Source organism: Marmota flaviventris, chromosome 5, assembly GCF_047511675.1.
Source record: "Marmota flaviventris isolate mMarFla1 chromosome 5, mMarFla1.hap1, whole genome shotgun sequence".
NCBI classification, from domain to species: Eukaryota; Metazoa; Chordata; class Mammalia; order Rodentia; family Sciuridae; genus Marmota; species Marmota flaviventris.
Genome location: NC_092502.1, coordinates 4,262,272 through 4,280,225, shown reverse-complemented (window position 1 = coordinate 4,280,225; position 17,954 = coordinate 4,262,272). Strand labels below are relative to the sequence as shown.

The following is a 17,954-nucleotide window of genomic DNA, read 5'->3' as shown; positions in this document are numbered from 1 at the left end:
TGCTTGGAGGCTGAGGCTCTGAAGACCTTACCCTGATAACCTGGAGAGGAATAGAGAGCCCAGCAGGACCTGGGACAGGCTGGCTGAGGGTGTGTGTCCATGAGACAGCACCACCCCCATCCTGAGGAGCACCAGGGAGAGTGGGAGACTTCAGCAGATTTCAGGGGCACTCAGGTCACCTCAGTATTCCACAACACTGGGCCTGTGATGCTGGAATGGGAAAATTTGAATTCTTGAGATGGTTTTCTCATGAGTAAAATGTTTTCATGTTCCTAGTGATCAGTACTCCAACATGATATATATTGATCCTTACATAAAAATGTAAAAATATTACAATATGTTTTATAATTTGCATTATTAGGTGTGGAGGTTTTGGCAAAATAATATTGAATTTATTTATGGAGGAGGATGAAGGTAAGTAAACTATGGAGCATTAAACAATGAACTGTCACACAGGTGGTCATGCAGGTGAGGAGATGGGTAACCCTGGAAGTGCTCTGCATAGAGTCTCAGGAGGTCAGGGGAGGTCTGATGGGGAGCTGAGGACAAGCCCTGCAGGTCACACCCAGATGCTAGGCTGCAGACCTCCACACCTGCGCTAGGAGGTTCACACTGCTCAGAAATGATTAAACATATCAGAAAACCAAGAGTACCTTCCTCTGCAGGGAAAGTGACAAAAATATAAGAAAACTATTTGGACATGAATGTGTAAACTAATTGCATTAATGATGTTTTTTACTTCCTCTTTTTAACTCTTCATCTTCTCAAATAACCAGAATTTCCAGCAAACGGACAATGCCACCATGGTAACTGATTTTCTCCTCCTGGGCTCTCCTGATGGCTGGAATCTGAGTTTCCTCTATTTCACAGTATTCCCAATGACCTACCTGGGTACCCTGTTAGGGAACCTTCTCATCGTCACTCTCACCACTGCTGACCAGCGTCTGCACACACCCATGTACTTCTTCCTCAGAAATCTGTCCATCTTGGACATGTGCTTCATTTCTGTCACTGTCCCCAATGCCTGTGTCAAATCTCTTACTGGCAACAGGGCCACTTCAGTAGCTGGTTGTGCAATACAGATCTTCTTGGTCATTTTTTGTGCATATGTGGACATGCTATTTCTCACCATCATGGCCTGGGACTGCTATGTGGCCATCTGCCAGCCCCTTCAGTACCTCTTCATCATGAACCCCCAGATTTGTGTCCGCATGACCCTGTCTTCCCTGCTCAGTGGTCTGCTGTATGCAGGTGTGCACACTGAGAACACATTCCAGCTGTCCTTCTGCCAGTCAAACGTGGTCCATCAGTTCCTCTGTGACATCCCCTCTCTGCTGAGGCTCTCCTGCTCTGACATCACCAGCAACATGGTCCTTCTTCTTGTCTCTATTATAATCATTGGTGGTGGCTGCTTTGCTATAATAATAATAATGTCATATATTTGCATATTTGCTGCTGTGCTGAAATTTCCCACCAGAGCCCCAGGGAAGGCCTTCTCCACCTGCACCCCTCACATCCTCGTGGTGTCCGTCTTCCTCAGTTTCATCACAAGTGTGTACCTGAGACCTTCAGCAACCTCTGACACCCTGCAGGACATGGTTCTCACTGCCTTTTACACCATGGTTCCTCCCTTCCTGAATCCTCTCATCTACAGTCTCAGGAACAAGCAGGTAAAGGAAGCTGTGAGGAGAGTAATGCAAAGAGAGTTGTTCTCAGGGAAAATGATAAAGTTGCATTTCAGGATTATCGTCATTTCCCTGTTTGTGGTTCTTAGATAAAGCTCTTCACATCTGGGCTTTCCATCTTACCCTGCCTACACTGAGATCACATCATTAGGAGCTGATTTATTTTATAAGGTATCTTTTGTGATTTACCATATTTTTTCCATGGATACTTCATAAAATGTGTAATTTTATCATTGTATATATTTTTAATTTTTAATTATTTGTTCTAATTTCTTATACATAACAGCAGAATGCATTTTAACTCATTATTCTAAATGGAGTATAATTTCTTATTTCTCTGGCGGTATATGATACAGATTTTTATGGTTTGTGCAACCATACGTGTATGTACATAGGGTAATCATGACTGCCTCATTTTGCCAGCCTTTTCCACACACATCTTTCCTTCCCCTTACTCCCTTTTGCACAATCTAAAGTTCCTCCATACTTCCCTATGTTCCCCCCATTTATGGATCAAAACTGCATATCAGAGAAAACATTTTACCTTTGGTGTTGGGGAATGGCTTATTTCACTTAGAAGGATATTCTCCAACTCTGTTACCCAAAAATCCCATAATTTTATTTTTTAAGGCTCAGTAATACTCCATTGTGTACATATACTACATTTTCTTTATCATTCATCTGTTGAAGGACACCTAGTTTGGGTCTATAGTTTAGCATTGTTACTTGAGCTGCTATAAATATTGATGTGGCTGTGTCATATAGTATGTTGTCTTTAAGTTCTTTAGGTATAAACCAAGAAGTGAGAGAGCTGGGCCTATATGGTGGTTCCATTCCAAGTTTTCTAAGAAATATCCATACTGCTTTCCAGAGTGGTTGCACCACTTTTTTGTCCCACCAGCAATGTATGAGTGTACCTTTCCCCCCACATCCTCACCAACAGGTATTGTTGCTTTTATTGTTGATAATTTCCATGCTGACTGGAGTGAGATGAAATATTAAAGTAGTTTTGATTTGCATTTCTCTAATTGCTAGAGATGTTGAAAATTTTTTTGTATATTTGTTGATCAATAGTATATCATCCTCTTTGAAGTGTCTGTTCAGTTTCTAAGCCTATTTATTGATTGGGTTATTTGTTTCTTTCGTGTTAGGTGTTAAGTTATATATATATATATATATATATATATATATATATATATATATATATATATATATATATATATATCCTGGAGGTTAGTGTTCTTTCATGTACATGTGGTAAAGACTTTCTCCTATTCTGTAGGCTCTCTCTTTATGTTCTTGATTTTTTCCTTTGTTGTGAAGAAGTTTTTTAGTTGACATCATCCCATTTATTGATCTTTGATTTTATTTCTTGTGCTGTAGGAAACTTTTTAAGGAAATATGTCCTAAGCCAACATGATGAAGATGTGGTTCTACTTTTCCTTCTAGTAGGCACAATGTCTTGGATCTAATGCCTAGGTCTTTGATCCATTTTAAGTTGAGTTTTGTGCAGGGTGAGAGACAGGGTTTTAGTTTCATTTTGCTACATAAGGATTTCCAGTTTTTCCAGCTCTATTTGTTAAAGAAGGTATTTTTTTTCTCTGATGTATTTTTGGCACCATTGTTAAGTATGTGATAACTGTATTTATGTGGGTTGGTCTCTATGTCTTGTATTCTGTACCATTGGTCTACAAGTATATTTTGGTGCCAAAACCATGCCATTTGTGTTACTATGACTCTTTAGTATAGTTTAAATTTCTCTATTGTGAGGCTTCCTGCTTTACTCTTCTTGCTAATGATTTCTTTCACTATTCTGGATCTCTTATTTTTCCAAATGCATTTCAAAATTGCTTTTTTCTATTTCTATGAAGAATTACAGTGGGATTTGATAGGAATCACATTAAATCTGTATAATGATTTTGGTTATATGGTCATTTTGACAACAATAATTCTGCCTATCCAAGATCATGGGAGGTTTTCCATTTTCTAAGGTCATCTTCAAATTCCTTCTTTGTTTTGTTATTTTCATTTTGGAGGTTTTTTACTTCTTTTGTTACATTGGTTCTCACTTATTTGTATCAATGCATAATTTAGTGAATAAATATAATTCAACATAATTGCTGAAATTCTTTGAGGTTATATATATTGAAAATTCATCCAATATGTCCTCTTACTTATATGAAAGGCATCTAGTTTGGTTCTATAGTTTAGCTACTGTGACTTGAGCTCCTATAAACATTGATGTGATCAAATACTGTGATAGAGGATAATTTTACCAACTTTAATCTAGAGATAACTTACACTCCATAATCTATTCTTACTCAGAGCCAGTGTCAAATATGCAAGAACTGTGATATATAATTTTGTCAATTAATTATTGAAAATATACAACAATCAAATCCTAAAGAATTGTGACCAAAAATACAGAGAGAAACACAATAATATCCCTCTCCATCTAGAACATGAAAAAAAGAAGAATTTCTTTGTCCATGAAGTAAACAGAGGGCCATTTTTACCACCCCTTGTGTCCTGACAATAAACCAAACTGCTGGGGAAGAGACCCCACCTTCCTTAGCTGTTCATGAGTCACCCAGTGTCAGGAACCAAACCCCAAGGCCGAAATGCAGGTCATCTTTTGGACTCTTTTCCTCCCACACTGTAATTGTCTGGCCACAGTGTCTGATGATGTAAGCACTTAAATTTCTCTCAATTTACTGAACTTTTAAACATCTATCTGTACTTGTTTCCTAAAACCTCGTGGCAGTTTATTTATTTTTTTCCTGAGCAGGGATTGAATCCAGGAAAGCTCCGCAGCCTTTCATGTGTTTAATATAGAAACAGGATCTTAGTAAGTTGTTTACTGTCTCACTAAGTTGCTAATGCTGGCTTGGAAAATCTTATTCTCCTGCCTTAGCTCCTGATGCACTGGAATTGCAGGGTTGTGCCACTTCCAAGTCTTGTAGCAATCTTTCATCATCTCACAAATGTTATTTTTCTCCAAATATTCTAGTGTCCTCATTGACATATGCTTTGCCAACTATGAATTATAAATGACATATGCTCATATCAAGTTACCTAGGAATACTTATATAACAAAAAGATAAAAAAATATATAATATGAAAATATTACATCAAATGCTAACTTTTGAGAAATAATTTTATTCACTAGTACAGTAATAGGAAAAAAATGAAAAAAAAAACAATGTACTTATTACCTAGGTAAATTTAAAAGCCTGAACATATTTGATTGATTAGTAAAGGCATTTCTTAAAGTTTGCAGATAGGGGAATGCTTGTAATAGGAACCAGTGAGCACCCCAATACTGGCTGCTACAGAAAGCCTTGACTTGCTTAACAGGATCCAAACAGAACACAAGCTCCATCCACACACTGTGTCTATGGTTTCTGGTTCCCAGTGCTCCAATGTTCCCTGCTAGAGCAGAAAGACCTTTAGAGTATCTCAGATGAATTCTGCAAACTCCACATTTACATGCATTTCCTCCAGAACTATAGGTTATTGAACCTCTATGGGTGACTTGTATCAACAATTTTTGAGTTAGGTAGGTAAGGTTTACACTTAATAGATGAATTAAGAATGAAATTAAATTGCAAAACCATCCCTAATGATATGTATCTCTCTTGACAAAGACTTTGGATGTTTACCTTACGTTATAAGATGTTTTATATTGAAAGAATTGGGGATGAAGGAAACCAAAAAAGATAGTATTGATATAAGAACTTCATGATATTTCACAGCTTGTGTCAAATTACATAAAAAACACTGTAGGTGTGTGGGTGTAATATGAAACTTCTTCAGAATTTAGAAAAACTTTACTTTGTGTGCTAGGTTGGTACAAAGAAACACATTTTTATAGTAAGATAAATTGTGTGGTAATATCTATTGTAAAGAGATCCACCAAAAAGACATTATGGTAACATAATCCACTGAGAGCTTTCAGGTAATATTCATGACTAACAATATTATACTATATCCATTACATTTTTCCATGTTTTAAATACCCTTTAAAATATTTATATCAATACCATAGATATATAGCATTGTAAGAAAGCAGTGAATTATTTTAGTAGAGTTAAAAACCATATTTGATAAGAGTTTTAACATGATCACTGAGAATAAACGGGCCAAGGAAGGTGTGGTGGTAAAGACATTGCAGTCCCTTAAGAGATGTCAACTATTTCAAACTGATACTATATAGAAGAGGCTGAGAGCATGTAAGGAATTTGGAAGACCACCTCCATTGTACACTCAAGGATGTAGAAGACAAATTCCCTTCCAAACTGTCTTGGGGCCACCCCACTAGCACAGGGGCCCAGGAAGTGAGTTTACCCTGCTTAGCAAGGAAGATATTCAGAAATCATCACAGCAGTAATTTCAGGGACCAACTGTAGCATAAGCTGTCAACAGACTTTGGCATTATTTACATTGTGCTGGCTCTGCAGGAATGCAGGGTGCTCTAGTTAAGAGGTTATGCTGCCTTTCACCATCATCTCAATAAAAGGCCTCATATGCCAATCAAACTGGAGCAGGGTCTGAGGCTCTGCAGACTGCCCCTTACCAGGTGATAGGTGAAGCTCTGAAGGTGAAGCCAAAGTTCAAATGGAATTCTCAGAAATTAGTAGTTACCAAAAGCATGAACTGCTGGCCAAGAAAAGCTGCTGGCTACAGAGATAGCCAAAGGAAAAGAGAGCATTTGCCTGTGCTCTGCAAATGGCAAAGCCAAAGAGCAGAAATACCTAAGCATTTTGGAAATAGTCAAGGGTTTTCAATGCTACATGAGGAATTACAGGTGGCGTTGAGGGTCATATTTGTTCAACTGGGTTTCACATTTCCTCATCCCTAATCCATTCTTTATATTCCCCTATTACTGCCTTTTGCTAATGGAAATTTACTCTCTGCTAGTGAATACTGGATGCATGTAACTTCTTTTGATGTTTTATAGGGGTTCACAGCCAATAGTTAACCTACAGTTTCAGGAAAGATTTTGAACTTTCACTTTGGGGCAATGCTGGAATTATTAAGATTATGAAACACTTGGAAATGGACTAAATTAATTTTGCATGTGAAATGGACATGATGTTTGAGGGGCCAGCAGTAAATGTTATGGATGGGATGTGAGGTGTCTCCCAGTAGTTCCTCTGTTGAAGCATAAGTTTTTGTCATTTGTCTCTGTGTCTTCTATTCTGTACCATTGGTTTACATTCTCCTTTGGTGCCAAGACCATGCCATTTTAATTACTATATCTCTGTAGTATAGTTTAAGGTCTGCTATTGCAAAGTCTCCTGCTTCACTCTTCTTGCTAAGAATTGCTTTGGCTATTCTGTGTCTTTTATTTTTTCCAAATAAATTTTATAATTGCTTTTTCCAGTTCTATAAAGAATGGCATTGGGATTTTAATTGGAATAGCATTAAATCTGTTTAATGCTGCTGGTAGTATTGCCATTTTCATATTAGTGGAATCATCCTATGACCCAGCTATCCCATTCCTTGGTATTTATGCAAAAGAACTAAAATCAGTACACTACAGTGATACAGCCATATCAAAGTTTATGAAAGCACAATTCACTATATGCAGTTATGAAACTAGCCCAGATGATGTAAACAGATGAATGAATAAGGAAAATGTGATATATGTACACAATAAAGTTTTATTCATTTAAAAGAAATAATTAAATTGTGACATTTTCTGGTTAATGGGTGTAGGAAAAAACATCATGCTAAGTGAAATAAGACAGTCTCAGAAATTCAAGAGTCAAATGATTTCTCTCATATGCAGAATCTAGAGGAAAGTAATGGGGGAAATTGGGTTGGATATTATAAAGACATAGGGAAGATATGTGGAATAGAAGAAAAAGATCCAGAGAAAGGGAGAAGGGATAGGAAAGGGTCATGAGTGTGTGGAAATGTACTACAGTGGATTCCACCTCTATGTACATCTATAAAACTCCAATTCAAAATAAATAAAGAGATGCTGGGGTTGGGGCTCAGTGGTAGATTGTTCACCTAGCCCATGTGAGGCCCTGGGTTTGATCCTCAGCACCAAATAAAAATAAATAAATGCAAAAAAGGTATTGTGTGCAACTACAAAGAATACATAAATTTAATAAATAAATAAATAAACAGATGAGTATAAGGTAGACTAGTAGAATAGAACAGGGGAATCAGGGAAATGAGGAGGGGAGAGAGGGGATCCAGGGATTGTAATCAAGTAAATTAAGTTCTCTGTGTGTATAATTATATTAAAGTGAATCTTTATGTACAATTAGAAATCACCAATAAAGGCAAAGTAAGTAAAAAATACATAAATAAATTCAGAGATAAACAGTTATTGCCATTGGAAATGTAGCACATCAGGTAAATGCTGGGGACTAGGGGAGAGATGACTTCTGAAAGCTGCAGAAGAGACCTCTGAAAGGAGGATCTGCTAGTGCTCTTGGTATTGGGGGTTCTGAGCTGGATCTCACAGTGCCAGGATATGGACTTCTGGTAGGAATCTCTGCCTGGCCAAAGCAGGTATCCCTGAGGAGTTCAGTGAATCCGGTTCTGAATATGACCTGTGATAAAACAGAAGGACCCAGTGACTGGTATTAACTACTGCTAATTACACACAGAGGAAACTGTAAAAAAAATTCTCATAAATTAATGAGGAACAACTACAGAGGATTTATTTGAACTACAGAACACGTTGAGAGATAGAAAAAAATTTAATTTTCATAAATTTGTCACCAGTGGCTTTTCTGTTCATTTTAGTGTACTACCAAAAACATCAATTAAGAAAAAAAAAACATCAAATTTACAATAGTATCAAACTATGTATATGCTTCAAAAGACTGGGACTCTCATTAGAATAAGATGCACTCTATGTCTATATACATCTGTCAAAAACACTCTACTGTCATTGATAATTAAAAAGAACAAATTTTTTAAAAATATAACCTACTTAAGAGTAAATGTAACCTAAGAAGTGAACAATCTGTGCACTTAAAATTACAAAGTGTTAACGAGTGAAATTGAGACAAAAAAAAAATGGACTCAGGCCTCTGGACCTGAGTGCACACAGCTGGACCAGGCACTGAGGGCAAAGGGCCACCCAGGCTGGAGTTGCAGCTCCCCTGGTCTTTTTGGGGTCACTGAGCCAGGCAGAGAAGAGATGTGTAAAGAGCAAAAGAGACAATGGAGGAGATCAGAGCCCAGAACACATGATACACAATAGATTGGATTTTCCTACCTTCATACCTACTGTAAGGGGAGCATCTGAACCACTGTGAGAAGGGAATGTCCCCTTAAGTTTGTGATTGAAAGTGTGGGTTGTGTTAAAAGTGGATAAAACAAATTTTTAAATAGAGAGTAAAATGATATTGACTAGTCATTCATGAAGCACTACTAAGGCAGAAGGTGTTGCACTAAATGCCTGCATCAAAGAAGCAGAAAAACTAAGTGCAGACCCTACCATGACAATAGAAAACAGACACCCACACGTGTAAAAAGCAGTTGGAGAAAGAAATGATAAACATTAAATCAGAAATAAGCAATTAACACTAAATGTCAACAGAAAATATCAAGAAACTATAAGTTGTTTGTAAAAATAAAAACAAAATTAGCAAATCTTTAGCTATGCTAACAATAAAAAAGACCCAAATGAATAAAATATCAAAGAATAAAAAGAAGATCTTTTCACTAATGGTACAGAAATGCTAAGACCTATTAGCAACTCGTATAAACAAACACATACCAATATACTGGAAAATCTACACAAAAGGAATTAATTTGGGACAGATGTAACACACCAGAACTGAATTATGAGAACATAAAAGACTCAGACATCAATATGACCAATAAATTTGAATCAGAATAAAAGATTCCCCGCAAAGAAACCTCCAGCAGATCATGCCTTCACTACTCTTTTACAAAACCTTCAAAAAGCAGAGACACCACGTCTTCTGAAACCACTCCAGGGAACTGAAATGAACTTCAACTCCTCAAGTCACGTTCCACAAAACCATCATTTTCCTAATATAAGATCCAGAAAACTACACAAAAACCACAAAAAAGAGGATTATAGACCCATATCCTTGAACAAGACATATACAAGCATAATCAGCAACACCTAGAAAACCAAATCCAATGGCACATGAAATATATGGAATCTACCCCAGGATCCAACAAAACCCAACAGAGAATGATTGAAAAATCACACACTATTTAATAGAACAAAGGACCAAGATGGCTATAGGTTGATATATGGACTTTTAAAAATGCTGATATAAATATATAATGGAAACTTATTCATTCACTAAAAGAGTAAAATAGTAATAAATGCTATAATGTGAACCAATTGTGAAAATATCAGGCTGAGTGAAGTCATAAAAACGATCGCACACTGAATGATGTACTTATACAAAATCTCCCTGACATAAATTCAAACATGGAGATTATACTTAGTGGCTTCAAATGACAGTAAGTAAAGATAAATTGGGACAATAGATAGATGTTTCATTAAGACTGAAACAAATACTTGGGAATAAGATGTAGTTGGATGTTGTACAAGAGCATATTTTTGTACATAAAACTGAATTGATAATTACAAATCGTTACAAAGGCTAAATTCATAACAAGTGCCTTGCATCTCCATGACAAGAAATTTTGCAACTAAACTGAAGATAGTGTTAGATATTTCCCACTTAACAGGTTGGGGAGTGAGAATTGCCCACCACTCTTGATGTAAACTGATCCCCATAAACACCCCTAACTCACACTGAGGTCAAGGAGGGCAGAGATGAAAACACACAGAGAAACATCAGTCTCTCCCCAGTGTTACTCATTCCTCAATAATGACTTAGAGTGATGTCCAGCAGAGGAGTTTCTAAGTGTCATGCACTGTCCATGCTGGTACATGGCCAAGTCCTCTCTCCTGGGCTCAGGAGGGCTGCTGCCTGGTGGTGTGCTCAGGCCTCCTGCTGTCTCTGCAGGCTGAGCTCTGGGCTCCCTGGGGCCCTGTTCCCACTGGCCAGGCACCAGGTTCACATAAAGCAGAGGTGACAGAGCTCCCCACATCCTACATACCATGTGCTGACTTCCCAGATGCACCCTGACTGCAGACACAGTGGAAGGGAGAAGCCAAGGAGAGACTCAGTTCTGCTTCCTTGTGGAGAACAGGATACACTCAGGAGTGAATTCTTGGCATTATACTCCAAAGGCATCTGAGCCTCATCTTTATCCTGCTCAGCAATCTGCAATCTCATTCAGATTATCATCTAGCCCAGAAAGTTAATTCTGCATAGAATAACTGGCACACAGAAGTCTTGTAAACACTGTAGTTTTTGAGATGATTTCTTTTCTTCACTGATAGTGTACTTGGAGTGTGGTGTAGATCTGCACAGTGTTTGCAAGTACCACATGTGATAGTTCTTCATGCTGCCTTTTGTGCGTTAAAATTCTTTTTTTCAATTCACATTTACTTACCACACACACAAATGCACAAACTTATCTGGACAAATTTGAGAGATGACAGAGAAATATATCCAGATTAAGGCAACAGGGACCAAGTTCCAAACATATTGCAGGTGACAGGGAGGTAGATGAATGAATTCATTTATACAAAGTACATATTTACATGTTTTTCAGTAGCTGTGGGAAATAAAAATATCTAATATTGTATACAATTTTCTTTGAAACCTTTTTAATTTATCAACCTTACCTTTTTGTCCTGATCACAAATCCATTCTCTTTTTCAACAATTTTCACACTTTATACTAAAGGTATATCAGATGTGATGAGTATGTGTGTCCATTGGTAGAAATATAAAAAAGACAGTTGTGCAGTCTTTGCAAGTACATTAAGAAGGTCAGGATATAATAAAGTACTCCTCTGTATTCCTCAGTGGCTTATCAATAGCACTACCATAATTACTAATATAGAAAGATATAATTTAAAAAATAATAAATTCCTGTATCTTACAACTCAAGAAATTCTTGCATATTTACATGCAATCTGTGTGCCATGCCTTTCCTCATGTTAATTCAAGAGAATTACCAAAAGGGAAAGCTCCCAGCTGTCCCTACTTTAGGAGAAAAACACTTGAAGCCGTCCCTCTTATACTTCTGGCATTAAACCCATGCTAACTTCCCCTACTTCTGTTCCTGATGCTCAGGCTACCTGGCATTTGCTTAATTTATGTCCCCATATTTTGGATTTTATTAGAAAATTTTTAATAATCATTTCACCCCTTAAAGGAAGATGTAGTTCTGAACACTCTAAAATTATTGAGGTCAAGGTACACAAACTAAAGTTTATTTCTAATGTTAAAGAATCTAGGTTCTAAAGTACTCATATTTTGTAGTCCTACAGGAATACTTTGAGTGCCTATGAATGTTAGGTAGTGATGCATAAATTTATTGTATCACATCCATAATCTTAACTTTTCTATGAGACTGATCCATGAAAACAGTAAGTTTAATTCAAAGAAGTTTTTAAGATGTAATTAAATCACATAAGCAAAGAAGGACATCAATTAAGATGATATAATTCAATCTACTTCAGCATCCCAAGGTCAGGGGCAACGAATGGGTCTTTGGGGCAGTGGCCCAACACGCCTTTGCACAGACAAGCCCTCAGACTTGGAGAAGGATGGGGAAAATTCTGACAGAGCTGTGCCTAAATGCCTCTCACCCAGCCAGGGTGGTAACTCAAGTCATGTGCGAGGATGGCCTCCCACACTCCTTGATATCTTTTGCAACCCATTGTTCATTCAATAGCATATTATTTAGTATCCATGTGTTGAAGTAGCTTTTATTTTATATTTTGTCATTGATTTCTAATTTTATTCCATTGTGAGCTGATAGAATTTAGAGTCATATATCCACTTTTTTGGATGTGCTAACAGTTGCTCTGTGGCATAATATATAGTCTATTTTAGAAAAGGATCTGTGTGCTTCTGAGAACAAAGTGTATTCGCTCCTTGATGAATAATATGTTCTATATATGTTAATTAAGTCTAAGTTATTTATTATATTATTGAATTCTATAGTTTCTTTTTTCAGCTTTTGTTTGAAAGATCTATCCAGTGGTGAAAGAGATGTGTTGGAGTCACCCAGTATTATTGTGGGTGATCAACTTCTTATGATTGCCCTTTCAATAGTCATATAATCTAATACCTCTATATTATCACATCCTACCTCATAAACATCTCAGCCAAACCCCACCCTATCTTCTACCATTAGAAACTGTAAGCAATTCCACAAACCTATTGAATATATGGTATAAGATAACCAAACTCATCATTTATGATTATAGTGACAAAACTGTTAATATAAAAATAGAAGCTTACTGATCTATGGCTGCACATTGGGTACATTGAGCACTGTAATATTGATCTCCCCCTTAAAGGTGGGGTATTGGTAACAAATAGAGACATAAGACAATAGGGCAGAAGCTGTAATATATCAGATCTATACTGCAAGAGAGGAAGTCACATAGACATCATGAAAAAACAAGGGAGGAAAGTGCCTCAAACAAACCAAGAGACTACAACAATAGAATCCATAGGTAGCACCATAGATGATGTATAAGAGAAGAAACTTGGAATATACATAACTAAATTGATCTGGGAATTAAAGAACAACCAAGTGAGCAGATATAGGCAAACATCGATTACTCCAGCAAAGAGATAAGAGCGCAAATACATGCAACCATCAATCACACCAACAAAGAGATAAGAGAGAAAATAAGGTAGCCAGAGATTACTTCAAGAAAGAGATAGAGATTCTGAAAAACAAACAAACAAATAAACAGAAACCCTTGAAATTTAAAAAAAAAAAAAAACAATAAGCCAAATTAAAAAAAAAAAAAAAACTCAATAGAGAGCATCAACAACAGACTAGATCACTTGGAAGACAGAACCTCAGACAATAAAGAAAAAATATACAATCTTGAAAAGTTGGCCTCACAGTGAAGATGGTAGAAAAATCATGAACAGAATATCCAAGAATTATGAGATACCATCTAAAGACCAAATTTAAGATTTATTGAGAGAGGAAGGTTCAGAGATTCAAATAAAAGGAATGCACAATCTCTTCAATGAAATAATATCAGAAAATTTCCCAAGCATAAAAATGAATTGGAAAATCAAATACAATTGACCAAATGTACAAAATTACAACATATCTACACTAAGACCATTACAATGAAAATGCCCAGCCTACAGAATAAGGAAATAATTTTAAAGGCTGCAAGAGGAAAAAAAATGAAATTACATATAAGGAAGACCAATTCAGATCTCAGCAGATTTTTCAACCCAGATCCTCAAAGCCAGGAGATCCTGGAACAATATATTACCAGTTTTTAACTTGATTTAGTTTCTCCTTTGATTGGCTTTTTCTTTAGTGTATTTCTGCCCTATGCTGGTTTTCACTTTTTAAAATTTCATCCTCATGGTATTTTTTGCTAAGAATATTCTGTAATGCAGGCTTTCTAGTTGTGTATTATTTTAGTTTTTGTTTATCATGGGAGGTTTTTATTTTATATTCAAATCTGAAGCTTAATGTTTGTGGATATAAGATTCATGGTTGGCACCCATTTTCTTTTGGAGTTGGTATATGTGGTTCCAGGAACTCCTAGCACTGAGGCTGTGGGTTGAGAAATCAAATGAGATCCAAAATTGTTTCCCCCATAGGTAATCTCATAATTTTCTCTTATGGCCTTTAAAATTTCATCCCAATTCTCCATATTAGGTATTTGTGCATTCATGTGGGTCTGTTGTAATTTTATTCATTTGGGGATCCTGAAAGACTCTAGTATTTTACTTTCCATTTCATTTCTCAGTTTGGGGAAATTTTCTGGTATTATTTCACTGAAAAGATCATGCATTCCTTTGATTTGTATATCTATGCCTTCTTTTATACTTGTAAATCTTACATTTTGTTTTTTTCACATTGTCCCATAATTGTTGGAATTTCTGTTTATGGTTTCTTACCACCATCTCTTTGTGGCCAACTCTATTTTCAAGATTATAGAATTTCTGTTTGATTTCATTTCATAATCTCTCTTTATTGAAGTGATATTTTACCTCCTGGAATCTGTCTCTAATTTCACTCTTTCCATCATACTTCATCTGACATCAGGTTAACTGAACACATTCTGAACTTCTTCTCTGATATTTCTTCCACTGTGTCGTCAATGGATTCTGTTTTTCTAGCATCCTTCTTTCTCTGGGACACTTTGTTCACTTGTTTTTTCATGTGGTTCATGTGGATTCTCATACTGTAATGTGGATGTGAGGCAGCACAGTTTTGACCCTATAACTTACATTATCCCCTAAAGTTTTTAGTATCTCATCTTTAAGAAGGAGATCAATATTAACAGCACCCAATACAAGCACTATCTAGGCTTAAACCTAATAGCTCTTAATAAATGGCCACAGATTTGTCACAATAAACAGAAATGGTGTGATCAATTGTAGTTTACAATATAAAAAGTATATTTGCAAAATGGTTTACACCTCATTAGCAGAGAGACTCTGTTTATGAGACTGTGTGAATGTCATTAATAAACTTCCCTTTTGATTCAAATCCTCCACTGTTTGCTTTTCCTTGGGCTCACACACTTTCCCAGCTGTCTCATCCAAGCATCCTGTACCTGTTTGTTCTTCACTGTGTAGATGAGAGGGTTCAACAGGGGTGTGACCACAGTGTAGTAAAAGGTGAAAAACTTGCCATTCTTTGAAGCAAAGTTGCTCTTAGGGTCAGTGTACACCATGGTCACTGTCCAATAAAACATGAAGACCATGAGGAGGTGGGAGCAGCTGGTGGAAATGACTCTCATCCTTCCCTCCTCTGACTTCATGTTCCTGACAGCCTGAGCAATGCAGCCATAGGAAGCCAGGATCAGCCCCACAGGAACCATGGTGAAGATGACAGACATGATGGTAAAGTGGGTGGGGCACCACTTCCTTGGCCTCAAGTAACTTAAGGAACCAAGCTTAGCAACCCCATCACTGTTCTTACCTGATGACTGGCTACAACAACCACTGCAGAAGAAAGATGGTGCCAGGGTCCTTCCAGAACCAAGAGCTGACATTCCCAGAACTGGTGAAATTGAAATCACTATAACTGCTGCTTGATTTTACCCCATATATGTCTATCATCATAATTCTCAAAAATCAACTAGGAATAAAGTATAAATATAAAGATATTACCATTCCTGAAAAATAGAGATGGACCAGAGGCATGGACACATGCCTGTAATCCCAGAGCTCAGCGGGCTGAGGCAGGATGATGGTGAGTTCAAATCCAGCCTCAGCAAATTTTTGAGGGCTAAGCAATCCAGTGAGTCCCTGTCTCCAAACAAAAAATAAAAAAGGGTTGGGAATGTGGTTCAGTGGTTAAGTGCACCTGGGTCCAATCCCCAGTACCAAAACAGAGAGAGAGACAGAGAGAGAAAGAGATATTAATGGGGAGGGGGGATGAACCAAGTGAGAGGTTTATGAAATTGGTATTGTTTAAACATTTTCTACTTGGAAAGGTGGAAAAGGTTTGGCAGAGGCATTGGTTAAATACACTAACTGGGACACAGAACTAAGCACCAGAATACTGATTTTTTTTTTTTTGTCTTCCCAGAAATGTAAATATCTTCCAAAGAAATCAGGAACATGATAGGCACAGGACACAAAAATTGTGTTACATGAAAGGGAATTGGCATTGTTCATTTGGAAATTAGCCTTCAAATGTTGCCAAATAGTGTAAAATCTTATGGAACATTCTAGAAACCTATCACTGTTCTTCAGTAATTGATTCTCATGAGCCTGGTGCTTTGCTCTAATCTGTGGACATACTGTGAACAAAAGATGAAATACTTTCTTTGGTGCAGCACAGAAGTCCATGGAGAAAGTAAGTACATTGATGAACAAATAAATTGTAAAGGTCCCATTTTTTCAAACAATGTGTTCTACAAAAGCAAACAAGTCTGGCTGTCATAACTGCAGATGGTGGTGAAGGGGTTGAGAAGCGGAGATGGCCAAGTGCTGCTGCAGGGAGGACTGGAAGCCAAGCACTGAGCAGGGCGCAGCCTGAGAGCCCACCAGGGAGGGCAAGGGGGCAGGAGCAGAGGCCCCAGGCCCACAGCTGAACTCACCCCTCTACTGGGGCGCCCATCAAGTCCCAGGACTGACCCGCACCAAGTTGCATTAGGAGTTCCCCGCCTCCTCCTTGTTACCCATCCCCCGAGTCTTAAGTGACCACTTATTTAGGCTAACTCTGGCACTGGACAAGAGCTTGCAGGTTATCTGCTTGGATTTGTCTTTTCAAATGACACCTACAGGTTCTGGTTCTTCATACAAAAGGAAAAAAAAGTTCAGGTCAATGATATTATGTGTTTACTTTTTAAATTTTTATTGAGTTACATTCACAAAAGATTATATGCTTTTTGTATAAATAAATTTTGTGAATACTACAAATAAAGACACAATAAAAAGAAGCAATAAAATCAACTGTAATCCCACTGTAACTTCAATAAAATATATACTATGGAGGCTTGATTTCTTATTTTCATAATACATTTTATTAGATGTGATGTGTAAATACACATTGCTGTTTTTCATAAAGGATGCCAGATATGGATTAGAATCCCGAGTTCATGAGTATTACATTGTGTATGCAGCCTCAGGTCTTTAAACTCCTTCATAAGTGTCAATCCTTGAGTGTGATTCAGGGCTTTATACTACTTGACCTTAGTGCCAGACTATGTGTAATGATTTTAATCCTATTTTGGATGTGTTTTCTATTCATGTTTTTCTTATCTAGGCACTGAGAAAAATATCTGTGTAAATAATTCCCCCATTCTTGCCATGAGTGCATTTTTATGAGAACAACCCATCTCTTTCCAAACCCTATATTTACAGAGCTTCCAAGCATGGATGGGGGTTGCCCTCCCCACCCCCCATGTGCAGGGCTGATTTTTACCTAACTCATCACACCACTAATAAATAACCTCTGTATCTCCTCTCTGTAATTCAGAACTAAGATAGTAAGGCCCTAGTGTGCATGTGATTTACATTGTCATCACAAATCTATTATTTTGTATTCATGATCATCTGGAAATTCTTCCTCACTAAAATAAAATATTTAAGATTCTATTTAAATTTATGTAGTTTTATTTTTCTAAAGACTATGTAAGTTAATAGTACTCCTTCCCTGATAATAGGAATTAACTTTTGAGCTTATACCTATATTTAAACATGCTTTAGCTTATTTGATATTT

At 37.0% G+C, this 17,954-nt stretch overlaps 1 protein-coding gene across 1 annotated transcript; it reads left to right on the top strand.

Moving 5' to 3' along the window:
• The first annotated feature begins 408 nt into the window (after positions 1-408).
• On the top strand, positions 409-3,802 carry LOC139705835 (olfactory receptor 14C36-like). Its single transcript, XM_071612737.1, has 3 exons — positions 409-414; positions 777-1,691; positions 3,677-3,802. Exons 1-3 carry the CDS (start codon positions 409-411, stop codon positions 3,800-3,802), a joined length of 1,047 nt encoding a protein of 348 aa, XP_071468838.1.
• The last annotated feature ends 14,152 nt before the right edge of the window (positions 3,803-17,954 follow it).